Source organism: Cololabis saira, chromosome 10 (genome assembly GCF_033807715.1).
Source record: "Cololabis saira isolate AMF1-May2022 chromosome 10, fColSai1.1, whole genome shotgun sequence".
NCBI classification, from domain to species: Eukaryota; Metazoa; Chordata; class Actinopteri; order Beloniformes; family Belonidae; genus Cololabis; species Cololabis saira.
This window is the reverse complement of record NC_084596.1, coordinates 9,183,842-9,203,598: the sequence shown is the minus strand read 5'-3', so window position 1 is coordinate 9,203,598 and position 19,757 is coordinate 9,183,842. Positions and strand designations below refer to the sequence as shown.

The 19,757-nt window shown below is 41.9% G+C and overlaps 2 protein-coding genes across 2 annotated transcripts; one reads left to right on the top strand and one right to left on the bottom strand.

Moving 5' to 3' along the window:
• The first annotated feature begins 11,799 nt into the window (after positions 1–11,799).
• LOC133452388 (tripartite motif-containing protein 16-like) lies at positions 11,800–14,740 on the top strand. Its single transcript, XM_061731658.1, has one exon. It carries the CDS (start codon positions 11,970–11,972, stop codon positions 13,659–13,661), a length of 1,692 nt encoding a protein of 563 aa, XP_061587642.1. The 5' UTR covers positions 11,800–11,969; the 3' UTR covers positions 13,662–14,740.
• A 1,277-nt stretch (positions 14,741–16,017) lies between these two features.
• Positions 16,018–19,254, bottom strand: LOC133452389 (zinc finger protein 709-like). The gene is made up of 2 exons (XM_061731659.1): positions 19,005–19,254; positions 16,018–17,707 (listed from the first exon to the last, which is right to left on the bottom strand). Exons 1-2 carry the CDS (start codon positions 19,174–19,176, stop codon positions 16,842–16,844), a joined length of 1,038 nt encoding a protein of 345 aa, XP_061587643.1. The 5' UTR covers positions 19,177–19,254; the 3' UTR covers positions 16,018–16,841.
• Positions 19,255–19,757: the final 503 nt, after the last annotated feature.

Here is a 19,757-nt window from a genome sequence, read left to right as displayed (position 1 = left end):
AACAATTTCTCAATAAAAAATGCATTACAAATACTGTACCGAGATCGGGGGAAATTACACAAAACAATCATAAATCCAATTATTTTGCTCCAAAAAAGAGCAATCAGAGTTATCAATAGAGTTGATTATCGGGAACCAACAAATAAATTATTCATTAATTGTCAGATGCTCAAATTTAATGAAGTTGTTGATTTCAAAATATCACTGTTGATGTAAAAGGCTTATAATAATCTGTTAACACACTGTATCCAGAAGCTGTTTCAGCAAAGACAAAGTGTATATGAGCTGAGAGGAAGCTGTATGTTCACAAAAACAAAGAACAGAACGGAGGTCAAACATAGATGTGTTTCAGTTTATGGGGTTAATCTGTGGAATGATTTGGAAATAGAAATAAAAAAGTGCAGTACATACCAAATATTAAAAAAAATATTGAAGAACAAGATGCTCATTAAGTATGATCATATTGTAAGAGTGTTAATGTAAGTGTCAGAACTAAAATAGATAATAGATCTATGCAGTATACTGAATGTTTTCAATGTACAATTTGGAAATGACAGAAATAAAAAAACAAACAAATAAACAAGAGCTTGGTTTTCTGGTGGTGAGAAGTTATTGTAGTGTATTGGGTTTTACTTTATTCTGTATTTCTCTCATCTTCTCCTAATAACCCCTGCATGCACACACACACACACACACACACACACACACACACACACACACACACACACACACACACACACACACACACACACACACACACACACACACACACACACACACACACACACACACACACACACACACACACACACACACACACACACACACACACACACACACATAATCTGAAGATTGCGTTTAATGTATTATTAGCTGTTGTTTATGTGTAGTTTAGGTATCAGAACTTTATCCCAAGTGTTGTTTTATTATCTTTTAACACTTGTAAATACATTCTGATTCATTTCAATGAGAGAGGTTGTTTGTGGTTATTTTATACAGATTTGTTACATTTACTGGTTGCAAAGGTCTGAGCTCGGACTCCTTCCTTCACTGTCGCTCTATAGCGCCTCCCCTGGCAACAGGCTGGCACATGTGAAATAACAGCTACTTTGAAACTGATTTTGCTGTTTAGAAATTTCCTAAACATAAACAATAACTGCTGTAATTATTTCCTGATAAGTCAGTTATTGCCCCGTTTTTATTTCTTAATTTTGATAAGTCATCTTCCTTATTAAGTATTAATAACTATCGTGAGGCAATTATTAATAACTCTCTACTAACTGAACCAGCACTCCCTTTGTTGCACAACACTGTGATGCATTAAAGTCCTGCGTGTTTCAGTCTGAACAAATGACTTTCATGTGAACGAAAATCCCAGAGTTCATCTGGTTTAATCTATAAATGCTACATTAAGTCTGTTCATGTGAAATGTATAAGAATTATAAACTATAAAGCAATTCATCCATCTGAAAGGAAACCTAAAATACATTTATTATTAATATTTCTGAATAAATACGAGTTGAGGTAAAAAGTTGTTTACTTCTAAACTGATGTCTGATATAAAAGGGTTAAACCAGAGTTCGTCCTCTTCCTGTAATCTGATGCTGGTGAACCTCCCTCTTCTTCCTGCTCTCAAACAGCAGATTCAGTCGGACCACGTGTTTCCTGGTTCTCAGACTGTTCTACGCAGTGGTTAATAATCTACTAACCATGTACAGTTAATGTCAGTTATGTCTTTTTACACACAATCACAAACTGTCATGAACGTAGCACAAGAGGGTAGAACTCAAATGCACGACGTGACTCAGTTGTAACAGTAAAACAAGGTTCAATTAAGGCAAGGGTCAGTTCACGGGTAAGCAGGGAAAACAGCAAAACGTGAGGCAAAAGGCAAGGTCAAAAAACAAGCAAGATTCGAAAATCCAAAGGGCAATGACAATGAGAAGAATGCTGGCAAGTGAACTGTGAAGAACAACGAACTGGCAACGAGACAAGACACAGAGGGGAATATAGTGATATGGTGTGACTGTTCCATATTAAGATGTGCAATATCTGCCAATCTACCTCACAACACTCCACCTGCTTTTCTGCACTGTTTAACTGTATATACTGTTCATATCCTGTTTATACATATTTTATACGTATCTTTTGTATTTTTTATATATTTTTTTATTTCTGACTTTTCAGTCTTTTTACCCCTCCCCTATATGTGTGTACTGCTGACAACAAATAAGTTTCCCCACTGAGGGAGAAAATAAAGCATATCTTATCTTATCTTATCTTATAGACACAGACCGATAGGACACAGACAGGTGTGGGAGACACAATCAGGGATCAGGTGCACGCAGTTCAGGAGGGGGCAGGGCAGGCAGGAACCTAAAACAGAGAGGGACAGGGAAGTACTACGAAATAAAACAGGAAGACCAGACATAAAACATGATAAACAAAATAAAATAGTAAACCCAAAACGTGACACAAACTGGATACCTACACAGCTATTTGCTAATGTTTCAATGTATTACAATGTTCACCCATCATTGAATGTCCTGTCCAGTTACACACTCTTACACTACTGTAATATTTACATATTTACATATTTACTTATAGCATCTTTTATGGAACAGTCACACCATATCACAAACATCTTACCGTGCACTTGGTGCAGTTACCACACACTAGCATTAGCAGTAGCTTTTGTTACTTAACTGTATTCTGCAAGTTCTATTTTTAACATGTTGTGTACGGCGACCTTGAGTGCCTAGAAAGGCTCCTTTAAAAATAAAATGTATTATTATTATTAACAACAAACATAAAATGAATATTCATGAATATTCTGTTTGTGCACTTTCCTCACCTGCAAAAGATATACAAAAGCCCAAAATGAGCACAAACTGCTGTTTTGGCTGCTGGCGCTGCTGCTCTTCGTTTCCACTCGCTTTCCTACTTGTACAACGCAGTGGTTACAGCGCCAGTGACGCACACAACTAGACCGCTTCTGCCACATATTGGATGATTTCGCGCTAGAAGAAAGTTGATAAAGTGCTGGTGAAAATCTCTGTCCAACAGAAGCCATAGAGAATTGGCATAAAAAACAAAAAAGTGTATTAGTTGGAGAACAAAGATAAAACACAAAGTAATTATAGGCATAACACACTATTATAGTAAATGTTGAGGGTTCCACACCATCACAACTCCATAGTTCACTCGACAGGTGGAGTGTAGTGGGGCTCCAGGGGAAACGGTGCAACACAGCAGCCAGTTTATCACCTGGTGAATGTAATAAAGTTTGCAGGGTCACGGGGGTCTGCTGGAGCCTATCCCAGCTAATTTTAAGGCAAGAGGCAGGGGTTACACCCTGGACAGGTCACTAGTCCATCTCAGGCGACTGTGTCATGTGTCGTTTATCTGAGCTCGTATTCACCTCGTTATCAATCAGATGGTTTTTATTGTTCAGATATGTAAAAACCTTTGAACTGAGAGACAGGGTGAACGTTTGAACACGACTGTAGATGACATAGCTGGCGTGGCGATTTGCAGCTTGTTGAGTCAACTCAAGCAAACTGTGACACTGACGCCAACGCAGGTGGACATGAAATGATTCACAAACACAAACGCACACTTTGTGTGATCCAAAACAGAGTAAATTTCAATTCAAATCTAAAAATTCTTCATTAATCACTAAAGGGAAATGTATTGTTGCAGTAGTTTCCATGATTCAAGTCTCTTCACAGATTTATTGTAGGTTTATTGCTATGGAGCTAGAACAGTCTCATAATTGACAAATGCACAGGACAAGTTTTACAAATGCACAGACCGATTTGCAAATGCACACACCGTTTCACAAATGCACAGAACAATTCACACGTGCGTAGGACAAGATATACAAATGTATTTTTGATGCACACACAAATATAACCTGATTTACAAACGTTTTTTTGTCTGTGAGTTGCGCTGGATTTGTGTGTGAGTTTTGAGACTCCTCTGACGTGACTCGATCCACAAATACGTTTTTTTTAACACGGAAGGATCTGCAACCAATCAGATTAAAGGGGCGGATACACCTGCTGTTTGAACTGCGTTCGCTTAGAAAAGTGATTCATATTTCGAGTTGGTGGAGTAAAGATAAATAAACAGCAACAGGAGATAAAAGATAAATAAACAGGATGGAGAGGAGATCACTGTTCTGATTTTCTTGTGATCTAGTAAAGAAAACAGCGCGATCGGAGATGGTTTGTGGGGCCGTTCAACCAGAGCCGTCGGGAGACTGCACTCCAAGTCCTGCCGATGCAGCAACTGATGATGAGAAACAGCAGAGATATTTATGTATTTGCTCCGTTTGGTTTGACTACGTGTTACTTGGGATTGTCCCGCTGATTCAGAACCAGACAGACGCAGCAGAGAGCTGCGGCGGTATAACGGGGACGAGCTGCAGCGCCAGGTGGAGCAGCACCCGCATGTCAGGAGATTAATTTACCGAAATATCTGGAGTAAAGTCGGTATCAGTCGACTGATAACCAAAGAACCTCTGTATCCAGCTCAGATGTTTGATGATCGGTGGACTAAACCCCGAACAGCATCATCACGGCTGCATCTTCCCATGAGCCTGACTCTGTACCGGGAATGTGTTGATCTGCCGCCGCTGTTTTGACACATGTTTGTCTCTGTGTGGTGGCGATGTCACATCATAAATGTGAGGATAACAGCTGCTTGTTTCTGACCTCCATGTCTGGTCACTGTGGTCAGCTGGTGTCTGACCGGGACCAGCGCCGTTAGCTAATTGACGCGTCAACAGGCTCGTTCTCCTGACAGACACCTGTAGTTCAAATACAGAAATATCTCTGCTGTTTCTCATCATCAGTTGCAGCATTGGCAGGACTTGGAGTGCAGTCTCCCGACGGCTCTGGTTGAACGGCCCCACAAACCACCTCCGATCGCGCTGTTTTCTTTACCGAGATCACAAGATAATCAGAACAGTGATCTCCTCTCCATCCTGTTTATTTATCTTTTATCTCCTGTTGCTGTTTATTTATCTTTACTCCACCAACTCGAAATATGAATCACTTTTCTAAGCGAACGGCGCGAACGCAGTTCAAACAGCAGGTGTATCCGCCCCTTTAATCTGATTGGTTTACGAGTAAGTCATGTTTTATTCACTGCTCTGCGTCCCCCACGTGGAGTGTGCTCATATGATTGGCTGGAACAAAGGAAGACATCTGATTGGTTGCAGATCCTTCCGTGTTAAAAAAAATGTATTTGTGGATCGAGTCACGTCAGAGGAGTCTCAAAAGTCACACGCAAATCCAGCGCAGCTCACAGACAAAAAAACTTTGTAAATCAGGTTATATTTGTGTGTGCATCAAAAATACATTTGTATATCTTGTCCTACGCACGTGTGAATTGTTCTGTGCATGTGTGAAACGGTGTGTGCATTTGCAAATCGGTCTGTGCATTAAAAACTTGTCCTGTGCATTTGTCAATTATGAGACTGTTCTAGCTCCACATATTGCTGTGGGCAGGAGAGATCTGTGTTGCAGCAGATCTGAAGAAAACTCTGACTGAAGACTGTTGCTGAATCAGTAAGTGCGATACTGTGCACATATAAATCCAGCTATTGGCAACAATCTAGCTAAGGATTAAACTGGAGGTTCAGAGAAATCTTAGTATACATACAGTACAGACCAAAAGTTTGGACACACTTCCCAATTTGTTTGAATGAGAAGGCGTGTCCAAACTTTTGGTCTGTACTGTACGCGACAAGATAATCCATTATTGAGAGAGGTGCGATCGACTCCGTCAGACTACGTGGCGCAACACGCACTTTCGCGTCGGCGTTCTTCCGGTTTCTTGTGTGACAGACGTGTTTATGGGGCGTTAATGAAAATACGGGACAAATCGCATCCCGTATTAGTTCAATACGGGACGCAACATTTTTTTTCTCAAATAAAGGACAATTCCTTATTTTACAGGACGGGTGGCAACCCTAGTTGGTAGTGTACACAGCTATTTGCTAATGTGTCAATGTATTACAATATTCACCCATCATGGAATGTCCTGCCAGTTACACACTCTTACGCTACTTATAACATCTTTCATCTTTCATGGAACAGTCACACCATATCACAAAATTCTTACAGTGCACTTAGTGCAGTTACCACACATTAGCATTAGCAGTAGCTTTTGTTACTCAACTGTCTCATTCTGGAACATAAACCTTATATTAATGCAACTATTCGGCCCCACAACTGAATAAATGTCAACATAAAATGAATATTCTGTTTGTGCATTTTCCTCACCTGCAAAAAATATACAAAATGAGCACAAACTGCTGTTTTGGCTGCTGGCGCTGCTGCTCTTCTTTTACAACCGCTTTCCTACTTCAGAATCAGAATCAGAACCAGAAAAAGCTTTATTGCCAGGTCAGACATAATCAGACGAGAGAACTTGACTCCGGTTTACACCGATGGCACCATTAATACGGACGCCATACTTGTACTACGTACTGGTTACAGCGCCAGTGACCCACGCATCTAAACCGCTCCTGTCACATATTGGCTGAATTTGGTTTCGCGCTAGAGGAAAGTTGATAAAGTGCTGGTGAAAATCTCTGTTCAACAGAAGCCATAGAGAATTGGCATAAACAACTAAAAAGAGTATTAGTTGGAGAACAAAGATAAAACACAAAGTAATTGTAGGCATAACACACTATTATAGTAAATGCCGAGGGTGCCACACCTTCACAACTCCATAGTTCACTCCTCCACAGGTGGAGTGTAGTGGGCCTCCAGGGGAAACGGTGCAACACAGCAGTCAGTTTATCACCTGGTGAATGTAATAAAGTTGGTTGGTGACTGAAGGTTATGTGTCGTTTATCTGAGCTCGTATTCACCCCGTTATCAATCAGATGGTTTTTATTGTTCAGATATGTAAAAACCTTTGAACTGAGAGACAGAGGGTAAACTTTTGAACACGACTGTAGATTGGCTGACGTGGCGATTCGCATGAGCTTGTTGAGTCAACTCAAGCAAACTGTGACACTGACGCCAACGCAGGTGGACATGAAATGATTCACAAACACAAACGCACACTTTATGTGATCCAGAACAGAGTGAATTTCAATTCAAATTTAAAAATTCTTCATTAATCACTAAAGGGAAATGTATTGTTGCAGGAGTTTCCATGATTCAAGTCTCTTCAGAGACTTGAAAAGACTTATTGTAGGTTTATTGCTGTGGGCAGGAGAGATCTGTGTTGCAGCAGATCTGAAGAAACCTCTGACTGAAGACTGTTGCTGAATCAGTCAGTGCGGTAACGTGCACATCTAAATCCAGCTATTGGCAACAATCTAGCTAAGGATTAAACTGGAGGTTAAGAGAAATCTGAGTATACATACAGTACAGATCAAAAGTTTGGACACACTTCCCAATTTGGTTGAATGAGAAGGTGTGTCCAAACTTTTGGTCTGTACTGTACGCGACAAGACAATCCATTATTGAGTGAGGTGAGTTCGACTCCACCATGCTACGTGGCACCACACGCCCTTTCACGTTCTTCCGGTTTCTTCTTTGTTGTTCGTCTTCTTCTCCTACTGTGTTGATATTCTGGGTTTCGCGGCTCGTCACTTCCTGAAGGTCCCGGCCCGGGGCATTAGCTAGCTCGGCTAAGTGTGGGTTGGTATACATGTGGGAATAACTCGAATTAGGATGCATTATCTGGCACTAAAAGCTCGATCTCAAGAGCTTCAATTCGGTTCAACTACAGCCCGGCTAAGGTGTATACTAGGCTTTTAAAAATTCGATATTGGTTGGATTAAGGCAACAATTCGACTTTCTGTTAGTGCATGTAAATGTGTTATAAAGAGGATGCTTGGGGTTGTCTTTGATGTTTTTCACTATATGAAGGATCCTCCTTTGAACAATCATCTCCAGAGGCCCCAGAACAGAACCAGCCTTCTTCATCAGTTTGTCCAGTTTCTTCAAGTCTCTGGTTCTGATGCTGCAGATGTGGATGAAATCTCCACAATAGACTTATAGAAGATATTCAACATCTTGCTGCAAACAGTGAAGGACCTAGTCCTCCTAAAGAGGTAAAGTCTGTTCTGTCCTTCCTTATTTGTTATATGGCCGTTTTGAATCAGAGAATGAAGTGATGGCAAGGAAGAACTAAGAACTGCTACATCTGACCACGGCTGAGGTGACAATGACTCTACATAGAATCAACTCCTGCAAAGCTGCTGGCCCAGACAACCTCCCTTTGAGTGTGCTCAAAGGATGTGCAGTCCAGCTGGCAGATGTTCTCACGGACATCTTCAACATCTCCCTGAGCAGTGCCATTGTGTCCACTATGCTTCAAAACCACCACCATCCATCCAGTGGTTATTCCTCAATAACCACTGCCCCATCGCACTCACCCCTACAATCATGAAGTGCTTTGAGAGGCTGATCCTGAGGCACATCAAGAACCATGTGCCTCCCACCATAGACCCCCTGCAGTTCGCGTAAAGAGCCAACCGTTCCAACAACAAGGCCATCACCACCAACCTCCACTTAGAACTCACCCATCTGGAAAAAAAGGACACTTACATCAGAATGTTGTTCATAGACTTCAGTTCAGCATTTAACACCATCATTCCCCAGTACCTGGTTACAAAGCTGAGCTTGGCTTGAACACTTCTCTCTGCAACTGGATCCTGGACTTTCTGACAGAGAGACAGTCCGGATCAGAAATAACTCCTCCAGTACCACCACACTGGGCACAGGAGCACCTCAAGGCTCTGTGCTCAGTCCACTGCTGTTTACACTCCTGACCCATGACTTCACAGAACTCCACGACTCAAACCACATCATCAAGTTCGCTTATGATACAACCATGTGAGTCCCATCGAAAAGAACGACGAGTCACCGCATCACTTGGTCCCTCAACACCAGCTCCACCGTGAAGAAAGCTCAGCAGCGTCTTCACTCCCTGAGAAGGCTGAAGAGAACCCACCTCCCACTCAGCATTCTCTCCACCTTCTACAGTGGGACCATAGAGAGCATCCTGGGCATCTGCTTCACCGTCTTGTACGGAAACTGCACCCAACTCGACCGCAAGAACTGGCAGCATGTGGTGAGGATGGCTGAAAAGATCATCGGAGTCACTCTCCCCTCTGTCTCTGATGTCTACACCACACGCTGCATCAGCAAAGGCAATCAGCATTGTGAAAAACCCCACCCACCCCTCACATAGACTTTTCTCACCCCTCCGATGTGGCAGAAGGTACCGAAGCATACGGTCTGCTACTACCAGACTAAAAAACAGCTTCTTCCCCCATGCCATACGACTCCTCAATGCTCAGGGACTGATCTGATCACCTCTGTTGTCCTGCGTCACTGTTTGTTTGATGCACTATTGCACCTCATTGCACCTCACGTGAATAATAACACAGTCACTTTACACCTTACACTTTATAGGTATTTCTTTTGCACTACACCAGCACTTACATGTAGCATTTGGTTTAATGTTGTTGTTGATGTTTGTTTGCACTGACACTTCTCAGGAAACGTTATTTCATTCTACTGTGAACTGTGTCTATGGCTGGACTGACAATAAACTCCTCTTGAATCTTGAATCTTATAAACAGCATCAGTGTTGCATCTCCAGTCCAGTCTGCTGTTCAGTTGAACACAGAGGTATTTCCACTTCTTCTCCCGTGATGGAAAAACTATTAAACTTAGTCCCGACTCTCATAAAATCTATCATCTTCTTCATCTTGTTCACATTCAAGAGGAAATGATTGTCCCCACAACACACCAGTTCTCTGTCCTCAGTCTCTGATTCAAAACTGCAGAGTAATCTGAGTATTTCTGAAGATGACAGGACTCCCACTCATCCTGGAATTCTGAGGTGTACAGAGAAGAAGATTGGGAAGAGTACAGTCCCCTGTGGTGCTCCTGTTCTTCTGACCAGCTGGCCGTCAGTGATCCAGGTGACTGTGGAGGCTCCACTCGTGTCTCCTGGATGCTCCACCTGTGTCTCCTGGAGGCTCCACCTGTGTCTTCTGGAGGTTCTGACGTAGTAATGCAGGCTGGATGGAGTTAAATGAACCAGAGAAAACCAAAAACATGATCCTCACGGTGCTGCTGTTTTTTCCAGATGACTGTGGTTTGATTGAAGCAGGTGAAAGACTCCACCTCCACGATGATAATCACACTGCAGTGGGTCCTGGAATGTGCTTGTCCGGTTATTCAGGTGGCCAATAAAGGTCTCTCTAGGACTTCATGATGACATGTTGGGTTACAGGTCTATGTACTATAGTCACGAGAAGATGGATGAGAATTATTAAGAAAAACTCTGGACGGGGGCCGGGTGCCCCTGCGTCTGTGGGGACTCTGTGACCTTTGGGATGTCCGCCGGGGTGTCCCCGGGGGGGGGGTCCACCGCCGCGGGATCCCTGGCTGCTTCTTCCAGTGTCGTGGGGGGTGGGGGGCCTTGCTGGCGGTGGGTTTCCTCCCGCTCTCTTCTCGCCCTCTGTGGGGTTGCTGGTGGCCTGGGTTCCGGGTTCTTCCTTGTCGGCCTCTGGTCTCGCGGGTGGCAGGGTTGCTCCCCCCCTCCCCCACTATAGATACACTTCAGGTGGAGCCACACAAACATATACGTACACACACACACAAATACATACACACATACACACACAAATAGCCACACAGACATGTACATACACACGCACGTATACATATACATACACGCATACACACACATAGATATATACACTGGGTTGTTCACCTGCCTGCTTGTAGTTTTTGGGGTTAGTTAGCGGTAGTTTAGCTCAGACCGTATTCGGATCTCGAGATTTGGGTCGATCGCTGCTCGTGTTTTGGTCGGCTTCGTGTCGGTTTTGTGTTTCGTTTGTGGTTTTTGTTGCAGATTTCCAGTGCTTGACGTGTGCCTCTGTGTGTTCCTGCTTCCTGGATTGGCAGTGGATGTCAACCCCTCCCCCCAAAGGAAAAAAAAACTCACTGGGTTTGTATGTGTATGCGTATGTATGCATATATATATATATATATATATATATATATATATATATATATATATATATATATATATATATATATATATATATATATATATATACGTATATATAATAAATACAGTAATAATGCACATATGTATGCCTCAGATTTTTACCGGCATGGTATCAACCATTAATATGTGTGCAGACAACGTAAAAAATAAATAAATAAATAAATAAGAAAAACTCCGTTTTTTCTCTTATGTTTGATCTTGTTGGCAACAATCAGAGTTACAGTTGGTTGTTCCTGGAGCTGAATGATTTGATGTTTTCACTTCTTTTGGGGTTCAGAGCTGCTGCAGAGCTGACAAATGTGTTCCTACTGTCAGTACATGCCGCTTGGATAAAGGATGGATCCCTTTATTATTCCAACACACTGATTAGAACATCAGAGGAAATTTTACGTTTTGTCTCATTTATTGAAGCTTTAACGCATCTAAACTTGCAATTGAACCAGCGACTTTCTGATGAGAAGCAGATCTCTTTGAAAAGTCACCGTCACCTCACCAAGAACATCTTTATATACATTTTTATTCAAACAACCAAGAACAGATTTGAGTCCAAGTTAAATATGTATCTGTATCATTGTTGAGACACTTGCGTTAAAACGACCTGGAAACCTGTAATATGCGACTGATAGTAGTTTGAAACAGGAACGTTTCCTGTTCTGAAAGAGTTCAAGTGTTTTTATCTCAGACATCATCTCCTGCTGGACTCTGAGCCTCATAAACCGGCAGATCCAGTCTGAGCAGGTTTCCTGGTTCCCTCCCCTGCAGATCTGCAGCTATAAGACGGGTCTGAACAACATGAGCTGAACACAGAGCTGACAGTCTCCGTTCTCTGCACACCTGATTTGTAGATCAGAGCTATTTTCACGTTTGAGGAAGTAAAACTGTCTCAGTCTCAGTTATCGAGAGGAGAAATGGCGCAGAAAGGAGTTCAGCTGGACCAGGAAAGCTTTTCTTGTTCGATTTGTTTGGAGGTTTTAAAGGATCCGGTGACTATTCCCTGTGGACACAGTTACTGTATGAACTGTATTAACAACTTTTGGGATGGAGAGGAGCAGAAGAAACTCCCCAGCTGTCCTCAGTGTAGACGGACTTTCACACAGAAACCTGAGCTGGTGAAAAGTACCATGTTAGCAGCTTTAGCGGAGCAGATGAAGAAGACTGGACTCCAAGCTGCTCCTGCTGATCACTGCTATGCTGGACCTGAAGATGTGGCCTGTGATTTCTGCTCTGGAAGAAAACTGAAAGCCGTCAAGTCCTGTTTATTCTGTCTGGCCTCTTACTGCGAGAATCACCTTCAACCTCATCATGATGTGGCTCCATTAAAGAAACACAAGCTGGTGGATCCCTCCAAGAACCTGCAGGACAACATCTGCCCCCGTCATGACGAGGTGATGAAGATGTTCTGTCGTACTGATCAGAAGTCTATCTGTTATCTCTGCTCTGTGGATGAACATAAAGGCCACGACACAGTCTCAGCTGCAGCAGAAAGGACTGAGAGGCAGAGAGAGATGGAGGTGAGTCGACAACAAATCCAGCAGGAGATCCAGGACAGAGAGAAAGATGTGAAGCTGCTTCAGCAGGAGGTGGAGGCCCTCAATAAGTCTGCTGATAAAACAGTGGAGGACAGTGAGGAGATCTTCACTGAGCTGATCTCTCTCATCCAGAAAAGAAGCTCTGATGTGAAGCAGCAGATCAGATCCCAGCAGCAAACTGAAGTGAGGAGAGTCAGAGAGCTTGAGGAGAAGCTGCAGCAGGAGATCACTGACCTGAAGAGGAGAGACGCTGAGATGAAGCATCTGACAGACATTGAGGACCACAACCAGTTCCTCCACAACTACCCCTCACTGTCACCACTCAGTGAGTCCACACACTCCTCCAGCATCAGCATCCGTCCTCTCAGATACTTTCAGGATGTGACAGCAGCTGTGTCAGAGGTCAGAGGTCAACTACAGGACATCCTGAGAGACACATGGACAAACATCTCACTGACCATCACTGATGTGGATGTTTTACTGTCAGAACCAGAACCAGAACTAGAACCAGAACCAGAACCAAAGAGCAGAGCTGAATTCTTGAAATATTCATGTGAAATCACTCTGGATCCAAACACAGCAGACACAGATCTGTTACTGTCAGAGGAGAACAGAAAGGTGACTTATATGGACGAAGATCAGTTTTATTCTGATCATCCAGACATATTCACTACATATTCTCAGGTCCTGAGTAGAGAGAGTCTGACTGGACGTCATTACTGGGAGGTGGAGAAGAAAGAAGGTGGAGTTGATGTAGCAGTTTCCTACAAGAATATCAGCAGATTAGGGGATGAAAGTGCATTTGGAGTAAATGACAAATCTTGGTCACTATATTGTTACTCAGACAGTTATGTATTTTGGTACAACAACATCAGTTCCTCCATCTCAGGTCCTCTGAGCTCCAGAATAGGAGTTTACCTGGATCACAGAGCAGGTGTTCTGTCCTTCTACAGCGTCTCTGAAACCATGACCCTCCTCCACAGAGTCCAGACCTCCTTCACTCAGCCGCTCTACGCTGGAGTCGGGGTTCACAGTCCTGGAGACTCAGCTGAGTTCTGTAAACTCAAATGAACTTGTTTCCTCTTTATGTTTTTATCTCAGTTTTTATTGATTTTCTTTTCTTCTCAGAGATGAACGTCTCAAACTCTGATGGATGGAGGGACATTTTTGTTGAAGTTGATGTTTTGTTGTTATTTCCTGTTTTGGAGGTGGAAGTCGTTGTTTTGTAGTTTCACCTGGGAATTATTCATGTTATTAACATCTTCTATTTCAGTATAAAAACACAGATATTAGCCTGTCTTGTAATTGTTGTTAACTGTTAATTGGATGTGTTTCTATGTTGTATTTCTCTTTTCTTCCACTTCATGGACTCAAACAAAGTGTTTTCTTCAGTTTTCATTCTAGGATTTGACTCAGATCTGAGGGAGAAAACATGAATCTAATATTCAAGTAAAACTGAAGCAGTTTTCCTCCTGAAACATCCCAAAGTCCAGAGTCCATGTTCACAACAGATCATATTTCTGGATTTAAATGTGTCTTTACTGGTTTTACTGCTCTTGTTCTGGCCAGACTTCACTCAAAAAAGAGGCCTGAAACCTCCACAGTCCTGTTTTCCTGACCTCCACTCTCCAGCGGTGCAGTGTCAGGTTTTCCTTCAGCATTCATCCAGACAGACTTCTGTTCACATTTGATCATCTACAATATTTATGTTTTACTTCTTCTTTTAGTGTTTCTGCTCTTTCTGTAACTTTCTGTCCTGAACATTGTATCCTGGTTCACGTCTGCAACCTCAGGACCTGGAAACAGTGAAGATCAGGAGTCTGGGGAGTGACGTCACACCGCCCCCTACAGGAAGATGATTGCATGACACGTAAAGAGGTTTTTAAAGAGGAAAGAAGTCACGTGTTTAAACACTTTTCCTCCAGTCTGGGTTTCATGTTGTATTTGTTGAATCATGAAAATCCCCCAAAATGTCTCATCATTTGAAATTTAGGAAAAGGTTTTTGAGGTAAAGGATGTTTTTAAAAACTTTTGTTGTTGCTGGATATGAAAGTTAATATTATTAGGGATGCAGAATGTAAAATAATTGAATGCTACTATGTTTAAACACTTAAAATAAAATGATTACTCAATAGTTTACCTGTCTGACATGTGTCTTATTATTATAAAGTCTTAAATATGTGGATCCAGACTTCATCAGATATTCAAATGTAAACTCAGACATCCCAGTGTTTTAAAGTTACTCCATGCAATGCGCCTGCAGGCTACATGGGGGCATATTGACCTTGTGTGTTGATAAAAAAGAGGTGAATTTACCCGGCAGCTGATTGAGCTGGGGATCATAAACATAATCTTGTTTTTTGCCATTTCATATCATCTTAAACGGAGCCACTGTGGTCTGTATCTTTTCTACAAAACATACGATTAAATCTAAAGCTTGAAATAATAATATGGTCCAGAGTTGAAATCGATCATGAAAGGCAGTGCCAACAAAACAAAGTCAGTTTGGGATGTTTCCCAATGTTTCCAAAAGTTTAACAATGTTACCAAAAGTTTCAGAATGTTTTTGGAGGTTTCCGAAAGTTTCCGAATATTTATAAAAGTTTCTGAATGTTTTTGGAAGTTTCCAAAACCTTCCGAATTTTTTTGGAAGTTTCCAAAACCTACGCCGGCAGCTGATTGAGCTGGGGATCATAAACGTAATCTTGTTTTTTGCCATCTCATATCATCTTAAACGGAGCCACTGTGGTCTGTATCTTTTCTACAAAATATACGATTAAACGTAAAGCTTAAAGTAATAATATGGTCCAGAGTTTGAATTGATCTTGAAAGGCAGCGCCAACAAAACAAAAAGTCAGTTTGGGATGTTTCCGTAAGTTTCCCAATGTTTCCAAAAGTTTCAGAATGTTTTTGAAAGTTTCAGAATGTTTTTGAAAGTTTCCAAAAGTTTCCAAAAGTTTCCGAATGTTTCCGAGATTGAGCTGGGGAGCTTCTGCTCTTCACCCGGGTGTCAAAATCTGGAGTTCCGGTGGAGCTCACAGCTGTACGTTTAGTTCTTTCTCGCAGTCACAGAAAGTATTTAATTTACCGAAGAAAATGACACAAGCAAGGAGGTTTAGACAGAGTTGTTTTAATTTTCAGACACAATAGCAGCTGACGCCATTTATATTATAAGCCTCTGATTGTTGATGTCAATACAATCAAAACCAGTTTGGGTGAACTTCAAGAGGGAATTTTAGCTGCAAGAAAAAAAAGTTACTTTAAAGTTAAATTAATAAATACATTAAAATATGCACATAAATAATGATAAAAATGAAAAATTACGTATTTTTCCACAACTGTACTAAACTACAGGTTCATTTAAATATGCCTTTTATTTAAATACTGTATAAATAAACATGAATTTAGCAATTTAATTCACCGATACACTTAATATTTTAATTGATTTTTTTTTTGTAGTGACCAAATAAACACCAAACAAGATAATTCTGCCAAATTTTCAATCAAGGAAGAGTTAAGTTATCTGGCTTCCAGTTTGGAGGAAGTTATGATCAGAAATCAGTCGTTTGCTTTTATACCTCACTTACTTACAGAAAAATAATTATCCTTAAAAAAAGAAAGCAAAAAATAAAGAAATACAAGTTTAAATGAGGTAATTAATTTAATCAGACAAGAAAACCACTGGGTGCAGCAGTACTACTTATGACCACACGGGGGCGGTGTGTTACCTGTGTTCAGGTGTGTTTCAGACGAGGAAAAGCTGCCCTCGGGGCGGATCTCCACGCCTTTATTTCCAAACAGCAGATGATCAGCACCTTCTGCTCTTTTGTCTCCTTTATATTTCAGTCGCGGGCAACACATCAACAGTTTAAAGATCGGAAATCAGAAAACTACACACCTTGTGAACTCCTCTGTCACAGCAGGTTTTGATCTTGAACAAAGTAACATGCAGAAGTTTAAAGACACTTTAAAGAGTAAAATGAGTCATTTGTTGTGTCAAATAAATCAAAAACTTCATCAGCCAGTTTAAATAACTTTTTCTTTCCACTGGAGTGCTTTTTCAAGAAGAACAGACAGCCAAAGCGAGCGTTTGGGTGAAACCTTTCCTTCGCCTTCCCACGATTCCTTCACCGTCAATTACGACACGGATCGACACGGGAAAACCTTCCCGGACGCTTTTCCCAGGGAACCTTGCAGCTCAGCCCGCGTGGACCGGCTTCAGTGGACGGAGACCTCCCTCCCATTCCAGGGCTACGGCGTCTCGCCCGACAGGGTTCTCATCTGGACTCCACAGTCCCTCCCGCACATGTCGCAGTCAAACGGGTCCTCCCCCGCCCCGCTCCGCCCCTGAGACGGGAACTTTTTGCCGGAGGCGTCGCGGGAGTGCGACTTCCCGGATCTCGGGATCTGGCCCGTGTGGGTCTTCATGTGATACTTGAGGTTCCACTTCCGGGAGAAAGACGTCCCGCAGAGCTGGCAGAAGTGCGGCTTCTCGCCCGTGTGCGATCTCTCGTGGGACCTCAAGTTGCAGCTGAAGCTGAAGCTCCTCCCACATAGTTTGCAGGAGTACGGTTTCTCACCCGTGTGGGATCTCATGTGACTTCTCACGTGAGACGGGTACTTCAATTCCTTCCCACAAATGTGGCAAATGCAGGCTTTCTTATCCGCGTGGACTTGCGCCATCATTCGGTGCCTGCCGCTAAAGGCTCCTTCAGAAGTATCTAAACCTCCAGACCGCTCCTCCTCACCGTGGTCGTAGGCGTCCCCCGATGTCGGACAGTCGCCTACGTCGCCACAGACCATCTCTCTTGCTGGGAACAGCTGGGCGATTCCACTTGACCCCGAATCCTGGTCCTGGTTCTGGGTTGCAGGGCAGCTGTGGAGGAGGGTCTCTCCACCGCCGGTTTCACCGACGGGACCGTCCTCGTACCCGGGTATTGCCACGAAGGCGCCGGACTCCTGCTTCAGTGGACGCTGCCCGCCGTCCACCCTGGCGGGGGTTTCCTCCGGACCGTCCTCAGTGGGCGGGGGCTCAGATTCCTCCTGCTGGAGCCTGTTGAGGATCTCCTGGTCCGGGTCCGAGTGGATCTCCGTTTTGAAGACATTCGCTGGGAGACCTGCGTGGACAAGAGGGACACGAGAAACGCAGTTACATGCAAACATGCAGATGTGGACACATTTGTTGAAGAATGGAACTCTCAGTGAGACGTGTCCACCTGTAGACAAGTCTCTTGGACCTCATGTCCACCTGTAGACAGGTGTTCATGAGCCATTTTATATACGTGAAACACAACGCAGAGCCCAAACACTCATTCATGTGCAATATTATCTCATTCATTCATTTACATAGTGTATATATATTTTTGTTTTTTACTTAGTCTTTACATATATATATAAGATGTGTGTGTGTGTGTGTGTGTGTGTGTGTGTATGTATATATATATATATATATATATATACACACATATATACACACATATATATACACACACACACACACACACACACACACACACACACACACACACACACACACACACACACACACACACACACACACACACGACTGTCTCAGAAAATTAGAATATTGTGATAAAGTTCCTTATTTTCTGTAATGCAATTAAAAAAACAAGATTAAGAATAATATTCCCAGAATATTCAAATTTTTATTTAGATAGGATATTTGAGTTTTCTTAAACTGTAAGCCATGATCAGCAATATTAAAATAATAAAAGGCTTGCAATATTTCAGTTGATTGAGAATCCAGAATGTATGACATTTTCTTTTTTTTTTTTTTAAATTGCATTACAGAAAATAAAGAACTTTATCACAATATTCAAATTTTCTAAGACAGTCCTGTATATGTATATATATATATATATATATATATATATATATATATATATATATATATATATATATATGTGTGTGTGTGTGTATTATTTATAATTGCAGGTACATAACAGGTATAATTTTTTGATAACGTAAAGTTTGCTGTTTTATTTTTTTCTTATTTTTTATTTTCAAGCAAAATTGAAGTAGAAACAAGGGGTAGGACCCAATAGGTTTTGTACATGAAGATTTATTTCCCTTTGATTTAGTTTAATAACTGTTTATTTGTATTATTTTTTGTTTTGTGAAATTGTTTTTTTTTTTTTTTTTTTCTGTATGCTCGAAATAAAGATTTCAATCAAAAAAAAATATAAGGAATTATAAGGAAAATAAAGGCTTTCTATTCTATTCTATTCTATTCTAATGTTTACCTTATTGTTTGTGTGTATGTCTCTTGTTCATGATACCTCCAAAAATATGCCTATTTTCTTATATTGTATTTCCTCCACCAGCAGTTAGTATGCATGTGTGTTTTGGTTAATAAATGGTGTTATAAGTGTCTGTTCTCCCCCCGGGACGCACCGACTCTCCGCAGCGGGATCTCGGGCTTCCACGTGACGTCCAGCAGCCTCCGCTGCCGGTCGATCACCTCCTCGTACTGGACGATGGTTCTCTCGAACTCCGAGAAGATCTCCAGAGCCGCCGCGGTCAGTCTGTCGCTGATGAAGTCCCGCAGGACCTGGACCGAAGACATCCCCAACAACTCAACAAAACACCTCAACAAAACAACAAAACATGCAGCTGAGCGAACGTCAACACGACCGGGGAGTGTTGCACCGTCACGGTCCGGGAGGAAACGGCGATTACAAGTCGTAGTTCCGCTGGTTTTCTGAAGTAAACTCTTTTAGTTCAGAATCAGAATCAGGTTTATTTGGCCGAGTCAAACAGGTCATTTGACTCGGTTATTTCGCTCACTGTACAGTAAATAGAAGGAAGAAGAAGGAAGTTATGATCTCTCCGAGGTATATATTGTGATTATAATCAGTACTCGAGTTGTAAAAAGAAATCATATGGGGACAGATAATTTGTGCTGATTACAAATAATATAATATATTACAAATAATAGCAGTGACCAAAACAGCTGCAGAAATACTGCAGGAATGACATAGCAGCAGTTAAATGCAGCCTTCTGTAAGCTTTAAATATCCACTGGGCTTACATCAAATACATCAAAACACAACAATAAAAAACACTTTTCTGAACTTATCAATATGACTCTGTCCTTCACAGGATAAGTAAAATGGATCACTGCAAAAACTCAAAATATTTGTCTTA

Excerpts from the sequence above, each read along its gene's own strand:
- LOC133452388 (XM_061731658.1), top strand. The coding sequence starts at position 11,970 with ATGGCGCAGAAAGGAGTTCAGCTGGACCAGGAAAGCTTTTCTTGTTCG.
- LOC133452389 (XM_061731659.1), bottom strand. The coding sequence starts at position 19,176 with ATGTCTTCGGTCCAGGTCCTGCGGGACTTCATCAGCGACAGACTGACC. Across the intron at positions 17,708-19,004 it reads GATCCCGCTGCGGAGAGTCG|GTCTCCCAGCGAATGTCTTC; the intron begins GTGCGTCCCGGG and ends TTGTCCACGCAG.